At 40.3% G+C, this 24,531-nt stretch overlaps 1 protein-coding gene across 2 annotated transcripts in view; it reads right to left on the bottom strand.

Annotated features, from left to right (window-relative positions):
- Window positions 1-24,531, bottom strand: part of dapk1 (death-associated protein kinase 1) — a 74,638-nt gene that overhangs the window by 11,573 nt on the left and 38,534 nt on the right. For both annotated transcript variants that reach the window (XM_053610443.1, XM_053610444.1), the window contains exons 8-21: window positions 23,936-24,088; window positions 20,846-20,891; window positions 20,668-20,757; window positions 20,208-20,300; window positions 14,591-14,710; window positions 12,094-12,192; window positions 10,932-11,030; window positions 8,375-8,473; window positions 7,400-7,597; window positions 6,737-6,934; window positions 5,136-5,234; window positions 2,052-2,129; window positions 1,394-1,610; window positions 170-355 (exon numbers count right to left, since the gene is read on the bottom strand). In XM_053610443.1, coding sequence (XP_053466418.1) covers window positions 170-355; window positions 1,394-1,610; window positions 2,052-2,129; window positions 5,136-5,234; window positions 6,737-6,934; window positions 7,400-7,597; window positions 8,375-8,473; window positions 10,932-11,030; window positions 12,094-12,192; window positions 14,591-14,710; window positions 20,208-20,300; window positions 20,668-20,757; window positions 20,846-20,891; window positions 23,936-24,088 — 1,775 coding nt within the window. The remainder of the gene's footprint in view (window positions 1-169; window positions 356-1,393; window positions 1,611-2,051; window positions 2,130-5,135; window positions 5,235-6,736; window positions 6,935-7,399; window positions 7,598-8,374; window positions 8,474-10,931; window positions 11,031-12,093; window positions 12,193-14,590; window positions 14,711-20,207; window positions 20,301-20,667; window positions 20,758-20,845; window positions 20,892-23,935; window positions 24,089-24,531) is intronic.

Raw genomic sequence — 24,531 nt, 5'->3', positions numbered from 1 at the left:
CTTCAGTAAATATTTCAACATGCTATATTATTTCTTGATATAATAAATAGCTTAAAAGATTCCAAAAAGTTTGAAAGCATCTCAGGTTTGTGTCCAGACTATAACATGATTCATCAGATTTCGTAATAAAAACACAAAACGAGTGAGGAAAATGAGGTGGGCCTCTAACCATTGACGTTGGCCATGTGGATGTCGATGGCCTTGGTGGCCGTGTCATCGGCGGTGTTCAGGCTGCTGTGGACGGGTGTGAACACCTCCAGCACTCCTTTAGTCAGACTGGGCTCGAACATCATACTGCGACTCCTCACACTCACATTCTCACAGCCTGGATACAGGTTGGAGATACTCACAGAGACTGGATGGGAGTAAAAACCACACACACACACACACACATTTATAAAACACTGACAAATCACTGTAACATTTATTAAAGGATTAAATATTATGTTTAGCAAAGGATTATCCTAGTGCAGTAACAACCTATAATCAGAAGGGGGCAGTATGGTCATTCAAAATCCTTTAACCTCTTGAAAATCCCATCTTGTTATTCAGTGATCCACTTCAATTTATTTACCATCTTAAATTATTTAGTGACTATACAGAACCTAAAAGAAAAAGCACTGTTACAAGAGTGATGAGTGCAGGTCTGAAGCCACAGATTTAACGGGTTAAAAATCTTACTTAGACTAAGGTACACTAGCATTAACACCTATGAAAATGCTCAAACAATTGCATTTTATTATCTATTTCATAATGAGATGCAAAGTACAAAGCGCAAAGTCTACAGTGGGTCTGAAGTCACCCAGCAATTGTTTCATATCCCGGCGCTAATTACTTCCAAAGATGATTACCTCAGTCTCATCACACCACACGAGACTGAGGCTTGTTCGATTTGAATTTGCAAACACTGACCAGGTATGACATCACTGTGGGAAATGTTACTCAACCAATCCGGCTCAGACTTGAGTCAGGCTTGGAGCAGTAAAATAACAGGCAGCAGTTCTACAGTCAACACTCTTGTCAGTGTCAACGTCCCCCCCAAAAAAAGATTTTTCTTCATGCTTCATTCTTGCACTTGCACGAGGATTTGGAGAATGTGTTAGTCACAGTGTGCTGAATATGTCTAGCGCACTCGACACTTTCTACAGAACTCTTCTTCTTTCCAGGACACTGTCATTTCCTTTTATGATGCTTATGAGTCTCCTGAAGGAGGAAATGCATCTGCTGTGTACACTACCGGTCAAAAGTTTGGAGACACTTGACTGAAATGTTTCTCATGATCTTAAAAATCTTTTGATCTGAAGGTGGTTAAATGTTAGAAATTGGTGAAATAATTGTGCCGACATATTGGAGCGTGAACATGGTTTCATTGGAGTGACGACGCCTTTCGTACCTGCAGGTTTGGATGTGGCAGGTGAGGCCGGGTGTCTCACAGGGTTGGTAAGTCTGGGTCTCCTACGCCTAAAGAAGCTCCTCAGGATGCCACACTTGAGAGATTCCAGCAGTGTGCTCTTCCCAGAGCCAGAGTGGCCAAACAACTTCAGCTTGATCCGCGGCTGAGGTGTCTGAGTGGGTCTCAGCTGCTGGATGTAGCCGCCTTTGTGGCTGTCCTAGGGGAGCAATCAGAGAGAAAATTAAAGGGAGCCATTAGTGCGCATGGAAGTAGATTTATGTATGCAGTGGTTAGAGACCATACAATTTAACAGAAACTATATGAGCAGAGAAAAAAAAAAAAAAATGTTGAACATTATATTATGCACCGCACAGGCTGAACGTGACCTGTGTTTAAATCAAAAATCTGCTTACATCATTAGAATGTAAATGTAAGGAATGCAACGTTAAAAATAACTTTTAAAACCTGGACCCAAGCTAAAAATATTGTGATTGTTCATCAGTTATTCAACCAACTGCCCATCTACAACAGTAAAACAACAGAAATCAGTTAGAGTACACACACACACACAAATCTGAAATACAATTCATGAATGCAGAAACACCAAAAGCAATCAGTTTCATGTGTTTTTTTAATGATAGGACAATAGAGCACAAACCTTTTTCAATTTGGCCAACAGAAGTGCTACATGCTCATGCTGTTCTGCAACTGCCACTTCCTCTGCTGTCTTTCCATCCTATAAAAGAAAAAAAAAGATAGAGAGATGACAGAGAGATAAACTTCAGGGCAGAATGATGTGAGCTGGCCAGATGAGCAAGGCTGAGCAAGTAAAATTCAGTTTCCTTTTTACAGAGCTCGGATATTACTATAAGAACAAGCAGGAAAAATGAAAAGAGGCAGAGAAAGAGAGGGAAAAAAAGAGAGGGGGTGTTATATCTGAACAGCGAGTCCTTGATACGCTTTAGAGGTCCAGAAGAAGGATGATAGCTGTTAGCTGACAAAGACAATGGCAGATTTGGGTTTTTTGTGACTAAAGACAGATTGGATTTATGAGCATGAGGACAGTGCAGGGTGGTGGGAATACTACATGCTATCTAGGAAAGGCCAAAAACATGTCTCTCTCTGTCTCACACACACACACACACACACACACACACACACACACACACACACACAAACCTCAAGGGCTTACAGAGGAAATCAGTAAACCCCAAATCCCCATACTAAACACCCTTCTATACAATCAGCCAGCACCTGAGACCACAAGCATACTGCTAACCACACAGCTACAAACAGCTGCGGTCCTTTCTCAAAGCTACACTCTGAACAGGCCGTGTTCTCCGTTACACAGCCACACATACACACTAATAAACATCAAGTGAATGCGAGTGAGGTGGGAAAATCCTTAGTTTAACCATAAGTGAGGAAAACGGAATAGAAAAGAAGGGTTAAAAAACTGCAGCTTTGTTGTGCTAGAACATGTCCTAGCTAATGCTTTGGTTGATAAACTAAAAGCTTTCTTGCTAGCAAGAAAGCTAAGTCATGTATAATGAAAATCACAGTGTTTGAGTTCAAACCATACATACGAGTGTGAGCCACATAACTAATACCACCTTACAGGATTTCTGAGAGGAATGTTTCTAATATTAACTGATAATGCTAGCTATCTAGCTTATATAACCTAAGCTGACAATTACTGAGAGGAATTTTAAGTCATATTCATAAAGCATCATAATTTTAGTGTGAATACTAGCTAGCTAGGTAAAGTAAGCTAACAAGACATGATTTCTGAGGAGATTTCTAACTCGTATTCATATATGTTTATAATTTTTACTGCTAATGCTAGCTACCTAGCTAATATAAGCCAGGACAGGATACCCAAGCTCTTTGTTTGCAATCAACTATTTTGAAGGTCAGGTGTTTTGTGTTTGAGTGTTCAGACACATCTTTGTCCATCTAAAAGCCATGGCCATCAGTCTTCCTATTTTTACTCCCGTTCTTTTTATAACATGCATTCTTCTGTTTTATTTCTCAGTCGAACTCTTGTAGAGTACCCAATTAGGGAGGTATTCGTCGTCATTTATGGGCTACTTGATGTCTCGAAACAGCCGAAAGTGCCTTCCAAGCTGGAGACTGAGGTAAGTGTTCATAGAGGGAAGACTCCTGACACAATGAGGCCAGGGTTCTCATACTGACAAAGAAAGAAAGATCGGAAAACACACAAGACGCAAACAGACCAAAGGACATCCTTTAAAGTTTCAAGGAGACTGTTTAAGCAGCATTAATAACACCTGCTCCAGGGACAAGCTTACACATACACACTACTGAAAGCAGACACACACACAGTTGATTATATGAATACAGACCCAGTACCTCGACCTGTATAGATTTCATACTTCTTCGATAATGCAGCCACAAATCCACTATAGAAGTGCAGTACCGGATAGTGAGCAATCAGTACTTGAGATCTGAACTACATACTTAATTGTGTTCTTTCAGGAGTCATTTATACCACGGAAAAAAACAAGCTGGAAACTCAATTTCATATGCGCCAATTAGCTTTCCCTTGACGTAATCTCATTTCCTAAGCTTCTGCAGGGACTGGATTTCAGGTAATGGAAGGTAAACGTTAATGCACTACAACATTTCTGGAATAATTTAATAATTGTATGTAAGAGGCCCTTAAAATACCACTTACACAGTACATGATCTTACTGCAATGCCTAGAGCTGAATATCACCCACCATTTTTCTGCCGGGTTAGCTAAAAATAGATTCTCAAAATCTCCAACCTTCTTAGTGTTTTTAGAAGCACATTAATGTTAGATTATAACAAATGACTGCTTCCTGCTCGTCATCCTGATACCTTAGACAAGGACTACAACTTCAGGTATACTCGTACAACGCTTATAGCATAAGATGGTCAATAATGGTAAACGTTTCGAGTGTTCAGCTCTGGCTGAAGAGAACATCATGACCTCTAATTCTCTCTCAAGCTTAAATGTGCGCAATCTTAAATTTGTCAGGCACCGAAAAAAGGGGTGGGTAGTAAAGTTTACGTTCATGGCCTTGCATTTATGTTACAAGAGGTGTCCTTTCTGTATGATGCAATACTATAAGCAGTATATGATGATGGTTTCCATTATCTACAGTGAATAGTTTTGATCTCATTATTAATACAACTACTGCTTATTCGGTTAATCTAATCCTGTGTAATGAGTAATTCACTACTTAATAGTGGGGTTTTTTTCAGTAGATACTTCCTTTCTTTTACTTGAGCAGTTATTTGGATGTCAGCTTTTACTCATGAGTCATGGAGTCATTATTCTTTAAGACACAGATTCCCAAATCCTAGTTTTCTCTGCTCTAACACAACAATGTGCAGGGCAGGAGGTACTGCAGGACCAGGGTTGGGAATCTGTATTTTAAGTAAAAGCACTCTTTACTTTACTTAAGCAAGTTGTTTTGATTACCCCAATCCCCTCTGATGGAAAATGTCTGAACGTTGGTGGGTTTGTTGTGTGACTCATATGTAATGGCTTCTGTGTTGTCTATTCTGGGGTGTTGTGTTGGTAAACCATTCCAGTAATTCATACTTAAGATTTACTTTATATATCTGAATTGTCATCTGCTTTTTTACTTCTACTTTTGAAGACCTTGTACCTTAGGTTCACTAAACTGTTGGGTAACTCATGCAAAAGCCTGGCTTTATGGAAAGCCAATGGGTATGTCCCATGACTCACATTATTGATGGCCTCGGTGTTAGCTCCGGCCACGCAGAGATGCCGCACCACCTCCAGTCCTCCGTTACTCGCTGCCACATGGAGAGGAGTTCTCCCAAACTGTGACAAAAATACAAAACAAAAAGCCTTATAGTCTTATGATTACACCACTCCACAAACAACACCCCAGCAATAACAAATACAGAAAAGCAGTAATCAGGGGAGTTCAGAGTCTAAAAATTCCAAGTCAACAGCCAAAATGGAAATTAAAAAAGCCTCTGCACTTTCCATTTGTGGCTCAGGAGAAACCCTGGTGCCGACAGATCAGCTTTACACTAATAACATTTTGTTTCGGTTATAGCTTTGAATAAGAGCCACCATCCATCTTCCGCCTGCTGGCTAATGGAAGTGCTGTTTCTAATAAAGTCAGGACAAAAGAACAAAAAGTACATTTGTTCAACAGATCATAGCTATAAAAAAATGGTTTTAAATCATGCAATGGTTCAAATCGTACCGAAACCTACAACACAAAGGAAGGAAGCAGGGACAGAAGTGAAATAGAGGAAGTGGAAATCTAACTGTTTAGTATGACACTCCATTAAACCCTCAAGTAAGATAAATTCCTGTGGACAAAATGTTGAACATTAGTCCGTGTATTAAAAGTCTTGCAATGACCTTGTCAAGTTATATAAAGAAACGCTCATATGAAGTGTTTTAAAAGTTTGACAAAGGCAAACAAAGGCAAATCCTCAACCCTCATCACCTACACTGTCCTTTAGGGACAAGTGAGGGAAACATACTGCATCTACATCTACATTATGAATAAATATATGTATTTTACACAAATAGTAATCAAGCATCCCAAGAAAGTATTATATAGATATTATATTGTGCACGTCCACGAAACGAGTTAGTTCCTGTCACTTACGTCCTGTCACAGATATAAAACGTTGTTCTTTCACCAGCCTTGTAATTAATAAGACAAAAAAAAAAACACAACAACAAAAAAAAACAGGTTGTAATGTTACCCAGAAACCACAATGCATAAAGCCCTCATCATGAAGACAATCCCATGGAGGAAAACTTAAAACTTTTCCTCTGACTGTTAAAAAGCATAGACACTGGAGACTCCTTCAAAAAAATGATGACTAGACATCTCCTTACAGAAAATCTCACAATATCATCAATCCATTTACTGTATACGGATCATCTGTCATAAAAGTCCTCGTCATAGCTGTTACTACAGAAGCAACAATGTAGAAGAATGAGTGCATTAATATAAACCTGTAATTTGAATTATAGCAATTACTACTGTAAAGCTACTGTTATAAAACATGACAAATACATCACATTATATCGAATCAGATCTGAAAATGTATGCATATTAAATGTGCAACTAATATGAAAATAGTTCTTTTACTTGTAACCAAAAGTAGTCTTTTAATGAGCATGCAAACTGAAAAAAGTTATGCCATTATAATGTTTGTGTGAGCTTCATAACCACCTCATTTCTGATGTTTCATGATGACTGAGAGAATGGCGTGCCCTTGGATGTTTGAATTTTTCCTGAGGGTCACTTTGCATATGCATGCTGTTGTTGAACCAGTTTCCACCTTACTCACCTTGTTTGGAATGTCCACATTGGCTTTAGCAGCACAGAGCAGTGCCACCAATGGTAGGTTGCCATCCTTGCAGGCAATGTGCAGTGGTGTGTTTCCATGGCGATCCTGGTGGTCCACATAGCAGTGGTGGCTGAGGAGGCACTTTACCACCTCGATCTGACACCTCCGTACCGCCAAGTGCAGTGCGATGTGATTGTCCTGTAACACACATTCGCATGCGAAATAAAGAACTTGTTAAAAGAAGAGAACTGTCAGAGAGACATTTCCAAATCCAAACGTGGAGCAACTATACGAAATGTGCTTCCAAACTACAGATGCTTCATTTGTTCGGAGGAAATGAAGAAACCCTGCAATCATTTACTTGAGCAAATTTACTTGTGATGTAGAGTTTAAAATCCATGGACCAAAAACGATTTAGACATTAGTTAGACAAAAGTGCATTAAAATGTTTAAAATCCATACCACTTTTATAGTAGCGTTATCGAGAGTGAAGAATTCATTATGTTCTAATGGCACAGGAGCGCTGCTATATAGGAGCTGCCCTATTACATAACAAATGTGCGTTTACCTACTTTCACATAAGAGCTCTGATCTCAGTTTCTGTTATTGATCTAGACAGCACTCATTCACTTTTGCTTATCCAATGTATCTGTGTGCGTGTACCTTATCAGTGGAGTCCATGTCAGCCCCGTGCTCCAGCAGGCACTCGACAATGTCGCGGAAGCCACGGGCCGAGGCAGTGAGTAGTGAGCTCTCACCCTCACGGTTACGGGCGTTAACATCACAGCCGGCTTGACATAGGACCCGTGCAACTGCAGAGTACCCATGCCACGCTGCACAGTGCAGAGGAGTCTCCTGCTCCTGCAGGACAAAGAGAAATAACAGTGTTAGTCATATACAGAAAGGGCACAAAAACAGTAGTAGAGCTTTAAGTGCTACGGACGTTATTCTTTTCCCGAATAGAACGCTTCACCCAGTACTTCTTGCTTTAAATCTAAGTAAGCAATTAAAAATCTTGCGGTCATATCTCAGTTCATGTCATCTTGAAATATCTGGGTAAGAACAGCTGGTATTGGTGTATTGAGGTAAACTACTGGAAGTTATAAGCGGTTGCCAAGTGAAATGAAGCACAAACATGATTAGCCATCTCCACGTGTTATTGCTATGGAGTGCAAAATCAAATCAGTGCTTTCTGTGCTTTCAGCTTTAGCAAAGCTGTTTGAGCATAATTATCAAGTTCCTGAATGACATTTTCACCAAATTCTGCACGAACTGCTAGTGCTAGATCAGTGTGCTTCCACGGAAATGTCCATAGAATGCGCAAAAAAGAAAAGAAATTCAACAAGTACTGCAGTACAGAAGAACTAATTAATAAAAACAGGAATGTTGACAAATTCTTCATTACTGTACTTCTTTGAAGAACGAGTCACCATTCCAGTGTTATTCCTGTACTGTACTTATATTATATTTGTACTCTACTTCATTACTTCGGCTATTGAACACATTTTCCGAATGAAGTCCATTTCAGTTTCAGGTAGTAAATGATGTAAAGATCTACTGTGTATAATGTGTGTAGCTCATTAATCCTGTTTTTAAGTGAAGTGTTTTGTACTTTCCTGTTTGTCTGGTTTTACTCACCCGGTCTGTCAGGTCAGGGTTGGCATGAATACTGCAAAGATATTGAACCACGTCTACGTTGCCATATCGAGCGGCCACGTGCAGAGCCGTCTCCCCTGACTGCAGCACAAAGCAAAAGCAAACTGTAATATTCATAACATGCAGACTGGAAAGGTAAAGGTTTAATATGAGCATGAGGGGATGCGGCTCAGTGAGCTGTCTGAGAAACCCATGACGAGAAAACTCAATCATTAAATCTGCATCATTATAATACTTGATATGACTCATGAAGGCCTTAATTGCAGCTTTAAAGTAACTACAATAATAATATTTATTTTTAATGGGTAATTTGATTTAAAACACTTCGATCATATATTTTTGAATCTGTTCATGTTTTTTACGCAAAGGGTTACAAGACTGCGTCCACTATTTCATCATATTGCAAAATCTCATTATAGCTTTACTCAGTTAATTCTAATCGTTCTAGAATACACTATTTGAAACCAAGACAAATCCATTTCATTTGAGAAATCCTATTATGAAACAGATTTCTACCGAAATATTGCTTAATTTCTTTCATCAGCTGCTGTAAATTGTAACAAAATACTTGGAACAGTAACGTGTCATGTTGTTATGTCTTAATCTTAAACACTTGAAGCTGATTCCATTATTATGATCCTCTATATCCATGTTTCTTAAAGTGGCATCTGTGAAGCATAGCCAGGGGGGTGTGATTTAAAAAAATAAAATTCAGTTACAGCAACTGCGTTTTCATGGACAGCAGTAAGCTAATTATTGACCTTATTCTGAATAAGACAATATTGTGAATAAGGTGTTTACATGAGTTGCTTTTAGAATACTCCTTTCATGTTCCCGCTTTACATGTTATAGAACATAGATGGATTAACAGCACACGTCATTACGTCATTACGTCACCGCGCCACGCCGTCTAACGTTCCTTCCAGAATTTCACGTATCAACATACAGTTCGTCTTTGTTATGGCACCGTATACAGTTTTGGGTGTTTTTATTTTTAATTTTACCAGTTAATTATTTGTCATGCTGTACGTGCAAATAGAAGACTGCTTGAAGCCTTGGGCTGCGTCCGAAACCGCGTACTTACCTACTATATAGTAGCCGAAACACATGTATTTCGCCTACTATATAATAGGTAAGTACGCGGTTTCAGAAGCAACCGTGCTCTCCTATTTGCCGTAAAATGGTTGAGCACTGCCGTGTGTGAACGTGTCCTGTCACAAAATGCGGTGAAAACACTAACACGATGTTAGAGTGATTAAGGTGTTTACATGTCTGTAACGCAGCTCAATAATGCGACTAAAACAGGAATACTCCATGTCTTAATTCGATTTGTGTTTACTTCAAGTATGACTTTAATCGGATTAAGGTAATAAAAAATTGCGGTTTACGTAGTAGTTACTTAATCAGAGTATTGTCTTAATCGGGTTAATATTGGATTATTGTTGTCCATGTAATCGTACTGACTGTTATTATATCAGGTATTGAGTTCATATAATTATTAGCCAATTCATTCCAATCCTTAATTACTCAAAAACAAGTAGGCTTATAAATAATGTACACACAAATCTAATGAAAATGTGTTCTGAGAGTAGAACTTTCAGGAACAGAAAGCTATATGGTACCAATAAATAGTCACACTATTATTGATCACATTTACAGTAAATAACAAGTCTAATATCAGAACAGCAAGATTATGTTCATAAAATAAATCCGTGTTGAGGGGCCCAAGGATTATCTATGGTTTTTTCTTCTTCTTTCTCCCCCAGTTTAGGAGTCCCTGGCTGCAATAGGTTAAAGAAGCCCTACTTTATGTATTATCATTTGACTGATTTCACCTTAACATCATCGTTGACTCTCCTTGACTAATTTCTTACTTTACTAATCTAGCACATTGATCATTTATTGTGGATTTAGACTACTGGACCCTTTTAACTTAACATCAGTCAGCGCAAGTCAAACACTGATAGCTTTAAAACTAACTTGTGCAAAATACCTCAAAGGTAAACTCCATGCATGATGGTTCATTTACAGTCTAACTTGCACATAAATCTCACGCTTTCATTTTTTTTTTGTCATGTAAACATGACTAAAGCCTTAACAGCATTTAGCTTAACAGAACAACGCAGGCTTGCAATTTCAATCTCTGATAAAGTACCACGCACTGAAAAGCGTGACTCTTTGTTGTGCTTTAGAAACTCGACGGCACTTCATGCTGCAATTTGGTATGCCTGAGCGTGCTCTTGAGTCTAGAGAGGTGCTTTTGTAAACAGAGCAACGATTATTTTATAGAGCGAGCAGCTCTCAGCCTGGCGAGTGACCATGGAAACTGCGAAAAGTCCAAAGAGACCACAGAAACTGCGAAAAGGGAAAGTGGGAAAAGGTGAAAATGTGTCACATATGGAAGGATGGGGAATTAAAAATCTCAGATGTAGCCTCTGCCAGAAGACTATTTCTGATGGCAATGTATGTGTGTGTATGTATTAGAGAGAGAGGGGGGGGGGAGAGAGAGAGAGAGAGAGAGAGAGAGAGAGAGACAGACCTTATCTTGGTTGTCCAGAGGGCACTTCTTTTCATGGAGGAATTTCAAGGTCTCCACATGGCCGTGTCGAGCTGCATAGTAGATAGCGTTGGCTCCAGACTGCGAGACAGCAAAACCAGGCTATTTTGGCTGCATTTAAAAGCCCTTCACTTTTTATTTGCACAGAAACCGGTTTTTTAAAGCCTCTTCAAACTGTTTAACACCAAATGGCTGTTCTTAATAAGCATTTACCAGTGATGGTGTCCAGCAATATACTAAACAGTATTTCCATAATTACAATTTAATCAGAAATTTCATTAGAGATGAAAGATAATCGGTAGTATTGTCAGATGGCATAATACTCTTCAATAACAGTTTAACCGATACTTGTGTTGCAGAGTGTAGTTTGTACAATGTTTAAAGACATGGTGTTTGTGACAAGCAGCAAAATGACGATTTCCATACACTATTATTCAAGCAGCACTGAAACGGTGTAAAAAAACATGCTGTTTTGCTCTTCTGATTTACTGTACTTGCATTTTAACTGCTTATTACCACACTGATTGCACCACAGCTGAAACCACAGGCCAATTAACAAAATTCCTGCTCTCTTTGCAGCTTGTAAAAAGAAACGAAGCAGAACTTACCACTAGTGTACGAATACAAATACTAGTGCACAAAAAGCTAGCTATATGCAATTATGATCTCTCTAGCAAATTCTTTTATTTTTATTTGCAACTTGCTAACTGTCCTATCACAGCTACCAACCAGGAAGGGTGAAGGCTTACAAGTGCTTCCTCGGAGACATGTGAAGTCAGTCACTGCAGCTTTCTCAAGGAAAATGTTATCTACCCTCTTCCACATACCTGAGCTCATAAATGCACATAATCAGCTAGTGATGCACTGACTGGCAGTGAAGAGAGTAATGCCATCCCTCCAGTCCAGAGAGCATGGCTAATTTTGCTCTCCTGGACTTCCGGCCACTGAAAGCTGTACCATCACTGCGATTTCCTGATGAGAGGGTGAATATTGGGAATGTGTGTACTAGTGCAACACTATAGTCCTTGCCAATTCAAACTGCGAAGAAGAAAACTAACCAACTAAAGAAACAAGAATCTTTCAATTATTCATTCTTTCTTTCGAAAACAAAAGTAAGTTTAACATAGAAGTGAGTCATACACACCTTGTCAAAGGTTTGGATCTCCGCTCCTTTTCTTATCAAGACGTCTATGATCTGGATGTTCCCACAACCTGCTGCGATCAGGAGTGGAGGCGTTCCATGCTGAAGCACACACAGATGCACACAGACACACATGGAGACGGAGAGAAACAGTATGGCTTAATTAAGCTCACACAGAGTTCCAGCAGTTCCTCATAGCAGGGCAGGTATTACAAATATATCTATAATTAATCAGAGTCAGTCTTAGAACTTTGCTCAAATGAGCTTTAATTATTCTGCCGTGTTTGCATTGCTGTTTTAATTGTGGAAAGCAGACTTTCTGCTGAACTCGGCTAAAATGCGGGTACTTAAATGCTCTCGCTGACACCCACGATTACAGCTGTGACTGGAGGTGATTCTTTGGCATGCATAAATGCATGAGCCGTGGGAATGCTCTTTAGATTGCACACACACACACACACACACACCGGACAGCTCCAAGCAAGGCAATCAACAGCAAACCTCGCTTCTCACTCTGGTAGATAGATTAGAGTTTCCTCGCTGCCTCTTATATCTTTCTTTCTCCTTAAAGACAAACACAATCACTTCTGCAGCATCTCAACCAGAGAAGGCATTTTGTTGAAATTTTAAGCAGCATACTGTACATGTGACAGATAAATTGATCATTTATATCAAACAGAACATTGGGAAAACCAGGACTACTGAGAGTGCGGAAATAACTAAACCTTTGCAAATGTTTATGTAGCTTTATGAGTCGTCATGAAGAGCACATGCAGGTGTCATGGAGCGATATGAAAACTATCCTTGAGTAAAGTGTTACCAGCCTGTGCCATGTAGAAGAGCCATAAACACACCTGTAAATGTGAAAGAAAAACAAGCCACTTACATTAACAAAAGCTAATGCTCTAACTGCATGGTAATGGCAAAAAAAAGTTGTTTTACCTGATGTTAACTATTGTTTTCTTGACAATGGACTCTTGTAAACAACTGAAATTGTGTTTCGCAAAATCAAGAAATGCCGTCTATATAAGCTACATTAACCACTTCTAACCATGTTTCTAATCCTCTTTGTGACCGGCAAAAATTCATTAAGTCACTGGCCAATGATTTGGCTAGAAGATGTGGTGTTTGCACATAAAAGACATGATCTGAGTCTAGCTTTGCGAGGCATCTTTATTTTCTTTCTGTATGTTTAACTGTGGGGGCATGGTGGCTTAGTGGTTACCACCTTAGCCTTGCACTTCCAGGGTCTGGGGGCCTGAATCTCACCTCCACCCTGTGTGCATGGAGTATGCATGTGCTCCCCGTGCTTCGGGGGTTTTCTGTGGGTACTGCGGTTTCCTCCCTCATACCGGAGACAAGACTGATTGGCATTTCCGAATTGTTCGTAGTGTGTGAATGGGTGTGCGATTATGACTTGTGATGGTAGCTCAGTGGACTACTGATCAGAAGGTCATGAGTTCAAATCCCAGCACTGCCCTTGAGCAAGGTCCTTAACCCTCAACTGCTCAGATGTATAAATAAGATAAATATGAGTCGCTCTGGATAAGGGTGTCTGCCAAATGCCATAAATGTAAATGTGTCCCCCGCCTTGTGCCCCAAGGTCCCTGGGATGTACAGTTTTGTGCATGTTGTCTAGTAGATGCGTTTTGTAACAGCTTTTAACTGTGCGTTAGTTTGCTCTGTTTTGTCAGTGTTTCCACAAACTTGTATGTTCCTGATCCATGAACACAAATTAATTCATTATAGATCGCTTTACCATTAACCACACTGCACTTTAGGCAATGTGTGTAGTGCAGCAGGCTGGTATGGATATGATATGAGCTGAGACAAAAAAAATCTGCTTGGTATTTATCTATTTATATGTCCAACCTTGATAAAGGCTAATAACTACAATCTGCTAACATTTACATGAACAGTGTTTGACAGTTTAGACAAAAATGACAACAACAAATTCAATAGGCTAATGCAGGTTTCAAAAAATATATAGATTAAAAAATAAATAATAAAAAAAATTTTCTTCACTATAGAACAAGCAGACATTTTTTCAAAGTTAAATCAGCACCCACATGTTCTGCATCCCTGACCTTAACACACTCATTGCCAAGACGTGATTAATCAGATAATGATTAACACAGAGTTACAATACAACTCTATTCAAACCTCCTCATGCTTTACAATTACAACCCAATCAAGAATGCACTGAAAACTAAACCGGGCAGGCCGAGTTCAAGAAGTGTTCTCATACGCAGACACGCTGAACATCAGCACTGCTTTGAAAAGACGCCCGTGAAAACTACCTGGTGACTCCAGCGTCATGAGAAGTGTAAATGAGACGCTTATCAGCTGGTCAATCGAGCTCACCTTGGCTGCTGTTCTAATTGGAATGAAGCCAAGCAGGTACTCCTGAACAGGATTCCAGAGAAATCTACTCGGTTTACTCATCTTCCTGCCGTATTTACGTGCTTTTTTTATTGCTTCCTCTGTTCGGATCTCTCACCTTATTGGGATGGTTGATGTCGTAGCTTGTCAGAGAACCCAAGAGGTGCTTCAGACCCGGCACATTGTCGTCGTTGATGGCGTGGATGATGGCCTTCATCACGAATGAGTCTTCTTCATCCTGTATAGGAAACAATGATCATGACTAGGAGTATATCCTATTGATATAACTAAAAAAACAAAACAAAAAAACCCAACAGGATGGGTCTCAACATGGAATGTTCACACTGACAATGAATACACATTTTCCAAAATATTTAACGGCTCAATGACTTACTTATGATTCTATACCTCCAATTCAAACACTTCACCATTATTTGCATGATACAGATTAGCGGATAGAAGATATTAAAAAACAGCTCAAGAACATTAAACAACAAAGTTTCCCAGAAATGACAGGATTTGCCATGTTTGAAAGGACTACTGGTGAGAAAACAACACCAAATCTCCTTAAACAGGCACAGTTTTGCCCAAATCTTGTTTCGTGCTGTCGTGGAACAGTCAGGCTTCAAAACAAAAAGGAGTGTATTCTGCTAATCCTATTGAGTAATGCAGGGAGGGGTGGGGGGGTTCCTCTGATTTAGATGATGGTTACGCTTTTATGTGCATTCACTACCTTTAAAAAAAGGCTGACAGGCTTGACGAGCAGGCCATAGAACGAGAAAATGAAGCAAAGTGAGCAAAAGAGTGTTTGTGTGCAGCCATACGGACACTGCTACATTCCACAGCTTTGGAACGCGCACACACACACACACACACACACACACACGCACACGTGCACACGCACGCACACACATATGTTTGCGCACACACACAAAAACACACACACACGATTATGGAGGTTTTAGTTGACCTGAATATTATTAATGCAATGCTTACAATCAAATGCTCAGACTCTTACGCTGCCTTCAAGAGCAATCAGAATTATTGTAAATAAGAGTTTTCAGGTTCCCTATTTAGCTATAAAGTCAATAGAGCAGCCTCAGAAAAAGCTGAATTATTCCAATTTCCTAAGATGAGCGCAGTTGGAGACAAAGATGAGGCGTGACACCTCAGCCGTTACATAATGAGAGCAGGATTTGGCAACCCGAGATGACAGTGATGTCTTCTGCGTTTGAAATTAATGACTACAGTGAAGCATAATAAGCATGTAGCTTTCAGAAGCACCTATCACACACTGTACAGTGAGCATCCTGTCAAAACTTAACAAGAACTATTGATGACACATGCCCATTTCCTCTGCAAAAATCCATCAACCCACCCACCCACACACACACGAGCTCATTTCCTGGATACACCTTTCTCAACAGAAGGATGATCAGAGATACAGGGGTAGAAAATACTTGAGTAACTGTACTTTGTTTCTATAGTTAAGTATTATTTTAGCATATTTATAGTTTACTGAAATTTAATACATGCACTCTTAAAGTTTTCGTCTCTTATCCACTCAAGGACTGCAAACTATACATCAATCGAATGGGCTCAGTTTAGCATCTAATCATTTCAGTTTAGCATCTAATCATTTCAGTTTAGTATTTAATCATTTCAGTTTAGTATCTAATCATTTCAGTTTAGCATCTAATCATTTCAGTTTAGCATCTAATCATTTCAGTTTAGTATCTAATCAAGCTCATCAATGTTAAAAAAAAAAAAAGAGACTATGAAGAATCATGCCAGTTGATCAACTGCTGGGATGCTACACAATGTAGTTAGTGCTACAGCTACCTGTGTGGGTTTGAATGCTGATAATCCACCAGACTGCAGTGTGAAACTTGAGAATGAGCGCCCTGGCCCTATCGCAGTAAAATGTTTCAGCTTAGAGACCGACTGAAACAAAACGCAGCTTCTAACAGTTTCAGATATTAAATTTACTTTTCCCATGAAAACATGACATTAACGGACATTGTAAAGTAGCAACTTTTTTGACTTTCAGAAGATTTTACACATTATATCTATACTTTCACTTAAGTATCATTTCTCAGTACTTTTTTCCCCCAATCCTGTAGAGATAACTACAGATCAATAAATTTTATAATAATAATAATATTAAATATTATTATTATTATTATTATTATTATTATTAGTAGTAGTAGTAGTAGAAGAAGCAGATGTAGTAGCAGCAGTAAGGGTAGCATTGGTAGCAGTAGTTGTAACAAAAGTAGTAGTAGCAGTAGTAGAAGTAGCAGTAGTAGTCGCAATGGTAGCAGTAGCAGTAGCAACAATAGCAGTAGCAGCAATAGTAGTAGCAGTAGGAGTAGCATTGATGGCAGCAGTAGTAGCAGCATTGATAGCAGCAGTAGTAGCAGCATTGGTAGCAGCAGTAATAGCATCGGTAACAGCAGTAGTAGCGGTAGGAGTAGCATTGGTAGCAGCAGTAGTAGTAGCATTGGTAGCAGCAGTAATAGCAGTAGGAGTAGCATCGGTAACAGCAGTAGGAGTAGCATTGGTAGCAGCAGTAGTAGTAGCATTGGTAGCAGCAGTAATAGCAGTAGGAGTAGCATCGGTAACAGCAGTAGTAGCGGTAGGAGTAGCATTGGTAGCAGCAGTAGTAGTAGCATTGGTAGCAGCAGTAATAGCAGTAGGAGTAGCATCGGTAACAGCAGTAGCAGCAGTAGGAGTAGCATTGGTAGCAGCAGTAGTAGTAGCATTGGTAGCAGCAGTAATAGCAGTAGGAGTAGCATCGGTAACAGCAGTAGTAGCGGTAGGAGTAGCATTGGTAATAGTAGTAGCAGCATTGATAGCAGTAGTAACAGCAACACTGGTAGCAGCAGTAGTAGCAGTAGGAGTAGCACTGGTAGCAGCAGTAGGAGTAGAATTGGTAGCAGCAGTAGGAGTAGCACTGGTAGCAGCAGTAGTAGCAGTAACATTGGTAGCAGCTGTAGTAGCAGTAGCATTGGTAGCAGCAGTAGGACTAGCACTGGTAGCAGCAGTAGTAGCATTGGTAGCAGCAGTAGCATTGGTAGCAGCAGTAGCATTGGTAGCAGCAGTAGTAGGAGTAGCATTGGTAGCAGCAGTAGGAGTAGCATTTGTAGCAGCAGTAGTAGCATTGGTAACAGCAGTAGTAGCAGTAGGAGTAGCATTGGTAGCAGCAGTAAAAGCAGTAGGAGTAGCATCGAAAGCAGCAGTAGGAGTAGCATTGGTAACAGCAGTAGTAGCATTGGTAGCAGTAGTATAAGCAGTAGCATTGGTAGCAGCAGTAGTAGCAACAGGAGCAGCATTGGTAGCAGCAGTAGTAGCAGTAGGAGTAGCAATGGTAACAGCAGTAGTAGCAGTGGTAGCAGTAGTAGTAGCAGTAGGAGTAGCATTGGTAGCAGCAGTAGTAGCATTGGTAACAGCAGTAGAAGCATTGGTAGCAGCAGTAGGAGTAGCAATGGTAACAGCAGTAATAGCAGTAGGAGTAGCATTGGTAGCAGCAGTATTAGCAGTAGGAGTAGCATTGGTAGCAGTAGTTGTAACAAAAGTAGTAGTAGCAGTAGTAGAAGTAGCAGTAGTAGTCGCAATGGTAGCAGTAGCAGTAGCAACAATAGCAGTAGCAGCAATAGTAGTAGCAGTAGGAGTAGCATTGATGGCAGCAGTAGTAGCAGCATTGATAGCAGCAGTAGTAGCAGCATTGGTAGCAGCAGTAATAGCATCGGTAACAGCAGTAGTAGCGGTAGGAGTAGCATTGGTAGCAGCAGTAGTAGTAGCATTGGTAGCAGCAGTAATAGCAGTAGGAGTAGCATCGGTAACAGCAGTAGGAGTAGCATTGGTAGCAGCAGTAGTAGTAGCATTGGTAGCAGCAGTAATAGCAGTAGGAGTAGCATCGGTAACAGCAGTAGTAGCGGTAGGAGTAGCATTGGTAGCAGCAGTAGTAGTAGCATTGGTAGCAGCAGTAATAGCAGTAGGAGTAGCATCGGTAACAGCAGTAGCAGCAGTAGGAGTAGCATTGGTAGCAGCAGTAGTAGTAGCATTGGTAGCAGCAGTAATAGCAGTAGGAGTAGCATCGGTAACAGCAGTAGTAGCGGTAGGAGTAGCATTGGTAATAGTAGTAGCAGCATTGATAGCAGTAGTAACAGCAACACTGGTAGCAGCAGTAGTAGCAGTAGGAGTAGCACTGGTAGCAGCAGTAGGAGTAGAATTGGTAGCAGCAGTAGGAGTAGCACTGGTAGCAGCAGTAGTAGCAGTAACATTGGTAGCAGCTGTAGTAGCAGTAGCATTGGTAGCAGCAGTAGGACTAGCACTGGTAGCAGCAGTAGTAGCATTGGTAGCAGCAGTAGCATTGGTAGCAGCAGTAGCATTGGTAGCAGCAGTAGTAGGAGTAGCATTGGTAGCAGCAGTAGGAGTAGCATTTGTAGCAGCAGTAGTAGCATTGGTAACAGCAGTAGTAGCAGTAGGAGTAGCATTGGTAGCAGCAGTAAAAGCAGTAGGAGTAGCATCGAAAGCAGCAGTAGGAGTAGCATTGGTAACAGCAGTAGTAGCATTGGTAGCAGTAGTATAAGCAGTAGCATTGGTAGCAGCAGTAGTAGCAACAGGAGCAGCATTGGTAGCAGCAGTAGTAGCAGTAGGAGTAGCAATGGTAACAGCAGTAGTAGCAGTGGTAGCAGTAGTAGTAGCAGTAGGAGTAGCATTGGTAGCAGCAGTAGTAGCATTGGTAACAGCAGTAGAAGCATTGGTAGCAGCAGTAGGAGTAGCAATGGTAACAGCAGTAATAGCAGTAGGAGTAGCATTGGTAGCAGCAGTATTAGCAGTAGGAGTAGCATTGGTAACAGCAGTAGTAGCAGTAGGAGTAGCATCGGTAGCAGCAGTAGTAGCAGTAGGAGTAGCACTGGTAACAGCAGTAGTAGCATTGGTAGCAGTAGTAGTAGCAATAGGAGTAACATTGGTAGCAGCAGTAGTAGTAGTAGGAGTAGCATTGGTAGCAGCAGAAGTAGCAGTAGGAGTAACACTGGTAGCAGCAGTAGGAGTAGCACTGGTAGCAGCAGTAGTAGCATTGGTAGCAGCAGTAGGAGTAGCATTGGTAGCAGCAGTAGTAGCAGTAGGAGTAGCACTGGTAGCAGCAGTAGTAGCATTGGTAGCAGCAGTAGTAGCAGTAGGAGTAGCACTGGTAGCAGCAGTAGTAGCAGTAGGAGTAGCACTGGTAGCAGCAGCAGTAGGAGTAGCACTGGTAGTAGCAGTAGGAGTAGCACTGGTAGTAGCAGTAGGAGTAGCACTGGTAGTAGCAGCAGTAGTAGCAGTAGGAGTAGCATTGGTAGTAGCAGTAGGAGTAGCAGCTCTAGTAGTATTAAAGCTATTTTGGACTATTCTGAAAAAAAAAATAGTATTAAAAAAAGTATAAATATTTCCAGTGAAGCACTGAATAAAAGGCTTGTATCTAACCATCAAACAATTCTAATGACCATGTAATAGCTTACTAATTCCTAATTATAAACCAGAACCATGGGTTGCGTGTTAAGGAGCATGCTGTAACGTGTCTGCTTTTCACCACCATATCATCCGCCACACAAAAAGAAAGAAAATCACAAGCAGTGAAAGAGGCCATTATTCAGAACACCCAGCACTACATTCACCTGCAAACAGTGGGGTGGAAAAGGATGCGGGTATGTTAGTCTCAGTAAGACTTTTCTCAGTAAGGATCTTACCAGTGTGTCATCACTACGTGCCACGCTCATGTTGCTTCTGGACAGGAAGGAGCGGGAGAGCCGGTTACACAGCGAGATCAGACGCACTGATTGCTGCCAAAAGAGGCAAAAAGAAGCAGAGTTAAATCGATAGACAGATATAATAGATGCTCGTGCTTTGGATAACAATATAATCTCTGGTTGTGATGTGTCTCACAAAAGATGAAACCCAATTACGTGTGACTGCGTTAAATAAAAGAAGCTTCTCAGTTGGAAACACACCAATGATCTACACATGACCAGCTGATAATTCTGAGTGTTACTTTGCACTTGAGGGACCTGAACGAGTGGCAGGGCTTCTGACGAGGTTTACCTGCCTTACTTGATTTACCATTACATACCTTTATGTCAGCAAATCACTCAAGTTCCTAGAAATTCCTGTAAATCTTTCGAATATGGCTTGAAACGCAATAATATTTACCTTCCATTTTCGCCGTGCTGCAAATTTCTTGAACTTCTCCATATTCACAGCTGACTCCTTGCGACTGAGTGCTTGTTGAGTGTCTTTCGGCTGAAGAAAGAAAACGTACGCATTTAATAAACTTGTTTTCATGGTGTCGTGACTACGCTAACATCGTGCCACTGAAATATGGACGAACCTTGATCCACGGATGCTGCAGACTGTCCTGGATTGTCATTCTTTTTCTGTGGGAACAAAAAAAACAAAAAAAAATAGTGAGGTCTTTGGGTCTTTCTTTACAGGTGGTCTGTCTCACAAGCGACAACTGATCAGAAATCAATTATGCTTTAGAGCAGGGTTCATGACTGTGGCTGCACAATACATTTACAGCATTTGGCAGATGCCCTTATCCAGAGTGACTTACATTTGTCTCATTTATACAACTGAGCAGTTGAGGGTTAAGGGCCTTGCTCCAGGGCCCAACAGTGGCAGCTTGGTGGTGCTGGGATTTGAACTTATGACCTTCTGGGAATAAGTCCAATATCTTAACCACAGCTACCACTACCGTACAAAACACTGTAGGGTTGTATAATGTACTGTTTGTTTGTCAGATGGTATATTTTTAAACAGTATATCGTAATAGTCATTATCCTCTTCTAAGTAACTGTCTGAAGTAGCGCCTCGTGTCTGAGGCCTCATCAAAAAGTCAGCATGTTGTTAGCTGACGTTTAGCTATTAGCTGTACTGTTCTTTTGAGATTATTGGCTAGCGTCTTTATCATTTCTCAATATGTTTAATCACAAAGTCATTATGTGTTGAGCTAGCTGGAGTGTTAGGACAATTTTATACATCACTTTTTGCTTCATCTTGTCAGCACAAAATAGTATGCCTGTCAATATACCTATGTTTTGATTCTAAAAAGGTTGTACATGATCCATTCAGCCTAGTCAGTCTGTACAGGATTTCAGAGGTTTTTTGTTTTTTTTTGTTTTTTTTTTTTGTTTTGTTTTTTTAGATTTTTGCGGCCAAAAATGGCTGCTTTTTTTGTGAGGAAAACTACTTGAATTGGCGAAATTGCTGTTGCACAAAATTGTCTTTCGCACTCATGAAACGAGACCTTTTAGCTGTACTGAAGAGGGTTTTGGCCGAATGCACGTCGTGATGACATCACATGACACGTCTTGGCCCAAAATCTGCGTACAATCTGTGGTGATTTCGAAAAATTGCGAGCTCCTCGTAATACTGTGACGCTTGCTTGATTTTGCGTTACTTTCTGCGACCGCAAAATCTCGAAGTCCTGGAGGGACAGCCTAGTAAATGCTTATGTGTGTAATATGTAGCAGGTGCTGGGATCTGAATTGTGTAGTGCATGCTATAGGTAGAGCACGGAGGTGTGTCGCATCACCATGAAGCGCAATTTGTTAACATATACATACCAAATAAGAAAGTTTTGTTTTGTAAACATCATTAGGTAGTTTTTTTTCTTTTTCGAACACGCTAGAAGCGATAGCCTACTGAGCCTAGCTTCTTGGCAGGCAACTATGGAAAAACAAACAACCAACCAACCAAACCAAAACAAACGAATAGCCCTAGTAATCATTTCGATATCGGCAATATCACAAAATGAGCATCTAAACAAGCCACGCTTAGTGTTTTGAGAGCTTTCTGACTCAGTTTCAGATCCCACGTTTTCTGTGGGTGTTTTGATAAAACTGTGGAACTGGCACTTTGTAGGATCATCAGTTTGTTCTAATATTGCAAGGCATACCATTATTGTTCTAACCCTAACTCCAACATCAATCTTAATCAATCCTCAAAGCCTTACACTCCAAAAGAGACGCGTGATACATGAGCGTTAGAGCCATCCGTGGATTACAGAGCTAACTAACTGGATTATTACAAATTTGACAGGGTTGCATACTTTCCCATTCTTTGAAGCAGCTGTCAATTCTTGAAGACAGACTGAAAGCATAAGTAAATTGTGCAAGCATTATGATTTTATGCTGCCCCTTCATATAATATATATATATATTCTCATTAGCCAAACACCGACTTGCTTATTATACGACCTAATATATCTGCCAGTCATCACAGAAACATGCAATTACCTCAGACAACTAAATCCTTCAGTATAATACAGTTCACACAGCATGAATGGACACGTGACCTAACCGGTTTGGAATTCTCATCATTAGTAGATCTGGTACACATCATCTTATCTAGTATTTGCATACAAAGAACAGGGCCCTGAAACCTTTGTGCCTGTTTCCCCACCCCAGTCTAACACGCCTGGTTGAGCTCATCAGCTAATTATCAAGAGTTTACGATGTGTGGAAAAACACTACAGCGTAACATGAGAGGCCACCTGAGAACTGGAATCAGTAAACACTGCTTCAGAAGATCTCCCATCATCCCATGAGATAATAAAACTCTAATAAAAACATCTAATGAACTTTAGTTCAACAGGTCATGGCACACAGACTGTTTACGCCACTGAGCATACGATATTGTTCCAGAAACGATCACACATCAGCATTAAGGGATTCGCAAGTGTTTCAAATGAAGCCACATGTTTGTTTTGAGATCATGACAAGTTTTGGTTCGCACACAAAACACACAAGGTCTCAATAAGGTCAACACGGTGTGAAGAGGAACTAAATAGGAGAAGTTTGGAAGTAGACGGACTGACCAAACAATCCAGTGAAGTGATGGAACAAAGAGCCACAACAGGAAATGCTATTGTCCTCCATTTCTACACATTCAACTGGTTCCTGTCTTTACATTGTCTTTACTGTTCCTCATTATATAGGTCAGAGTTGTTATGCATAGAGATTGGCACATGTAAGATTGTGTGTCCTGATATAGAAAACACATCTAGATATCTTAGCAAATCTTATACATGTCATCCCAAAATTTGGCAGCTCTCTCAACAAGACACACACCTGTCTCTATCAATGTGCATTTTATAATTATCGTTTGTTGTTTCATTTAGTTGACTGTACAACTCTGAGTCATCACGTGTATGAAAAGAGCTCTACTAATAAGGTTGATTATTAGATTATTTGAAGTTAGTCTTCTGTATTTTCTTGTCACTATTATTAGTGCACTGATCAGTAAATAAATGTTCTGGACCAATTAGTTCAACCCCAAAACTTTAAACATTTTGATATGGTAAACAAAATACACTCCATGCTAAACTCCATTCAGTCCCGAGTCTGACTGTCCAAAACAGAAACGAATCATTGGTTTCTATTTCTGAGATTACTCTGCAGAAGGCTTGGGCTCTTACTTCGGGTCTTTGATAAGGAGCCGTGTAATGAAGTCTTTGGCCAGAGAGCTGGTGTTGCTGAAATACTCCTCATCGAATTCGTAGTCCACAGCAGACACGTTGGCCAGAGTCTCTTGCTTGTTCTCGCCCAGAAACGGAGAAGCGCCGCTTAATCTACCAGACAACAATAAATAAATAAATCACCCGTGATTCAATGTTCATTCCAGATTTTCAAAAATACATCCATCAACAGGACGAGCACTCTTCCTTCATCTAATTAATGCTCAGTCGAAGGACTGCTAAAAAGCACGTTGGAGAAAAGCACCGTTTTCCTGAGACTCAAAAAAGTATATAACGAGTGTATTGGTGCGCTATCGTAATACCAAAATATAAGCAGAGAATTAGGAGGAAGGAAGGAGAAGCAAGCAGCTAATCTCAGGTCCACGTGGATCTTTCAGGAATCTGATATGGAGAGGAATTGAAAGCATGTGGGCAATTTAGCAGGGTGAGCCTTTCACATTACAGGCGTCTGAAAGATTCTGGATCTCTTCTGGTGCTAATTAAAGGGCTAACCTCGACAAATACGGGTAGGTCTTTAATTCAAGTGAATGTCAATT

This window comes from Ictalurus furcatus, chromosome 22 (genome assembly GCF_023375685.1).
Source record: "Ictalurus furcatus strain D&B chromosome 22, Billie_1.0, whole genome shotgun sequence".
Lineage (NCBI taxonomy): Eukaryota > Metazoa > Chordata > Actinopteri > Siluriformes > Ictaluridae > Ictalurus > Ictalurus furcatus.
This window is presented reverse-complemented; position numbering and strand designations above follow the sequence as displayed.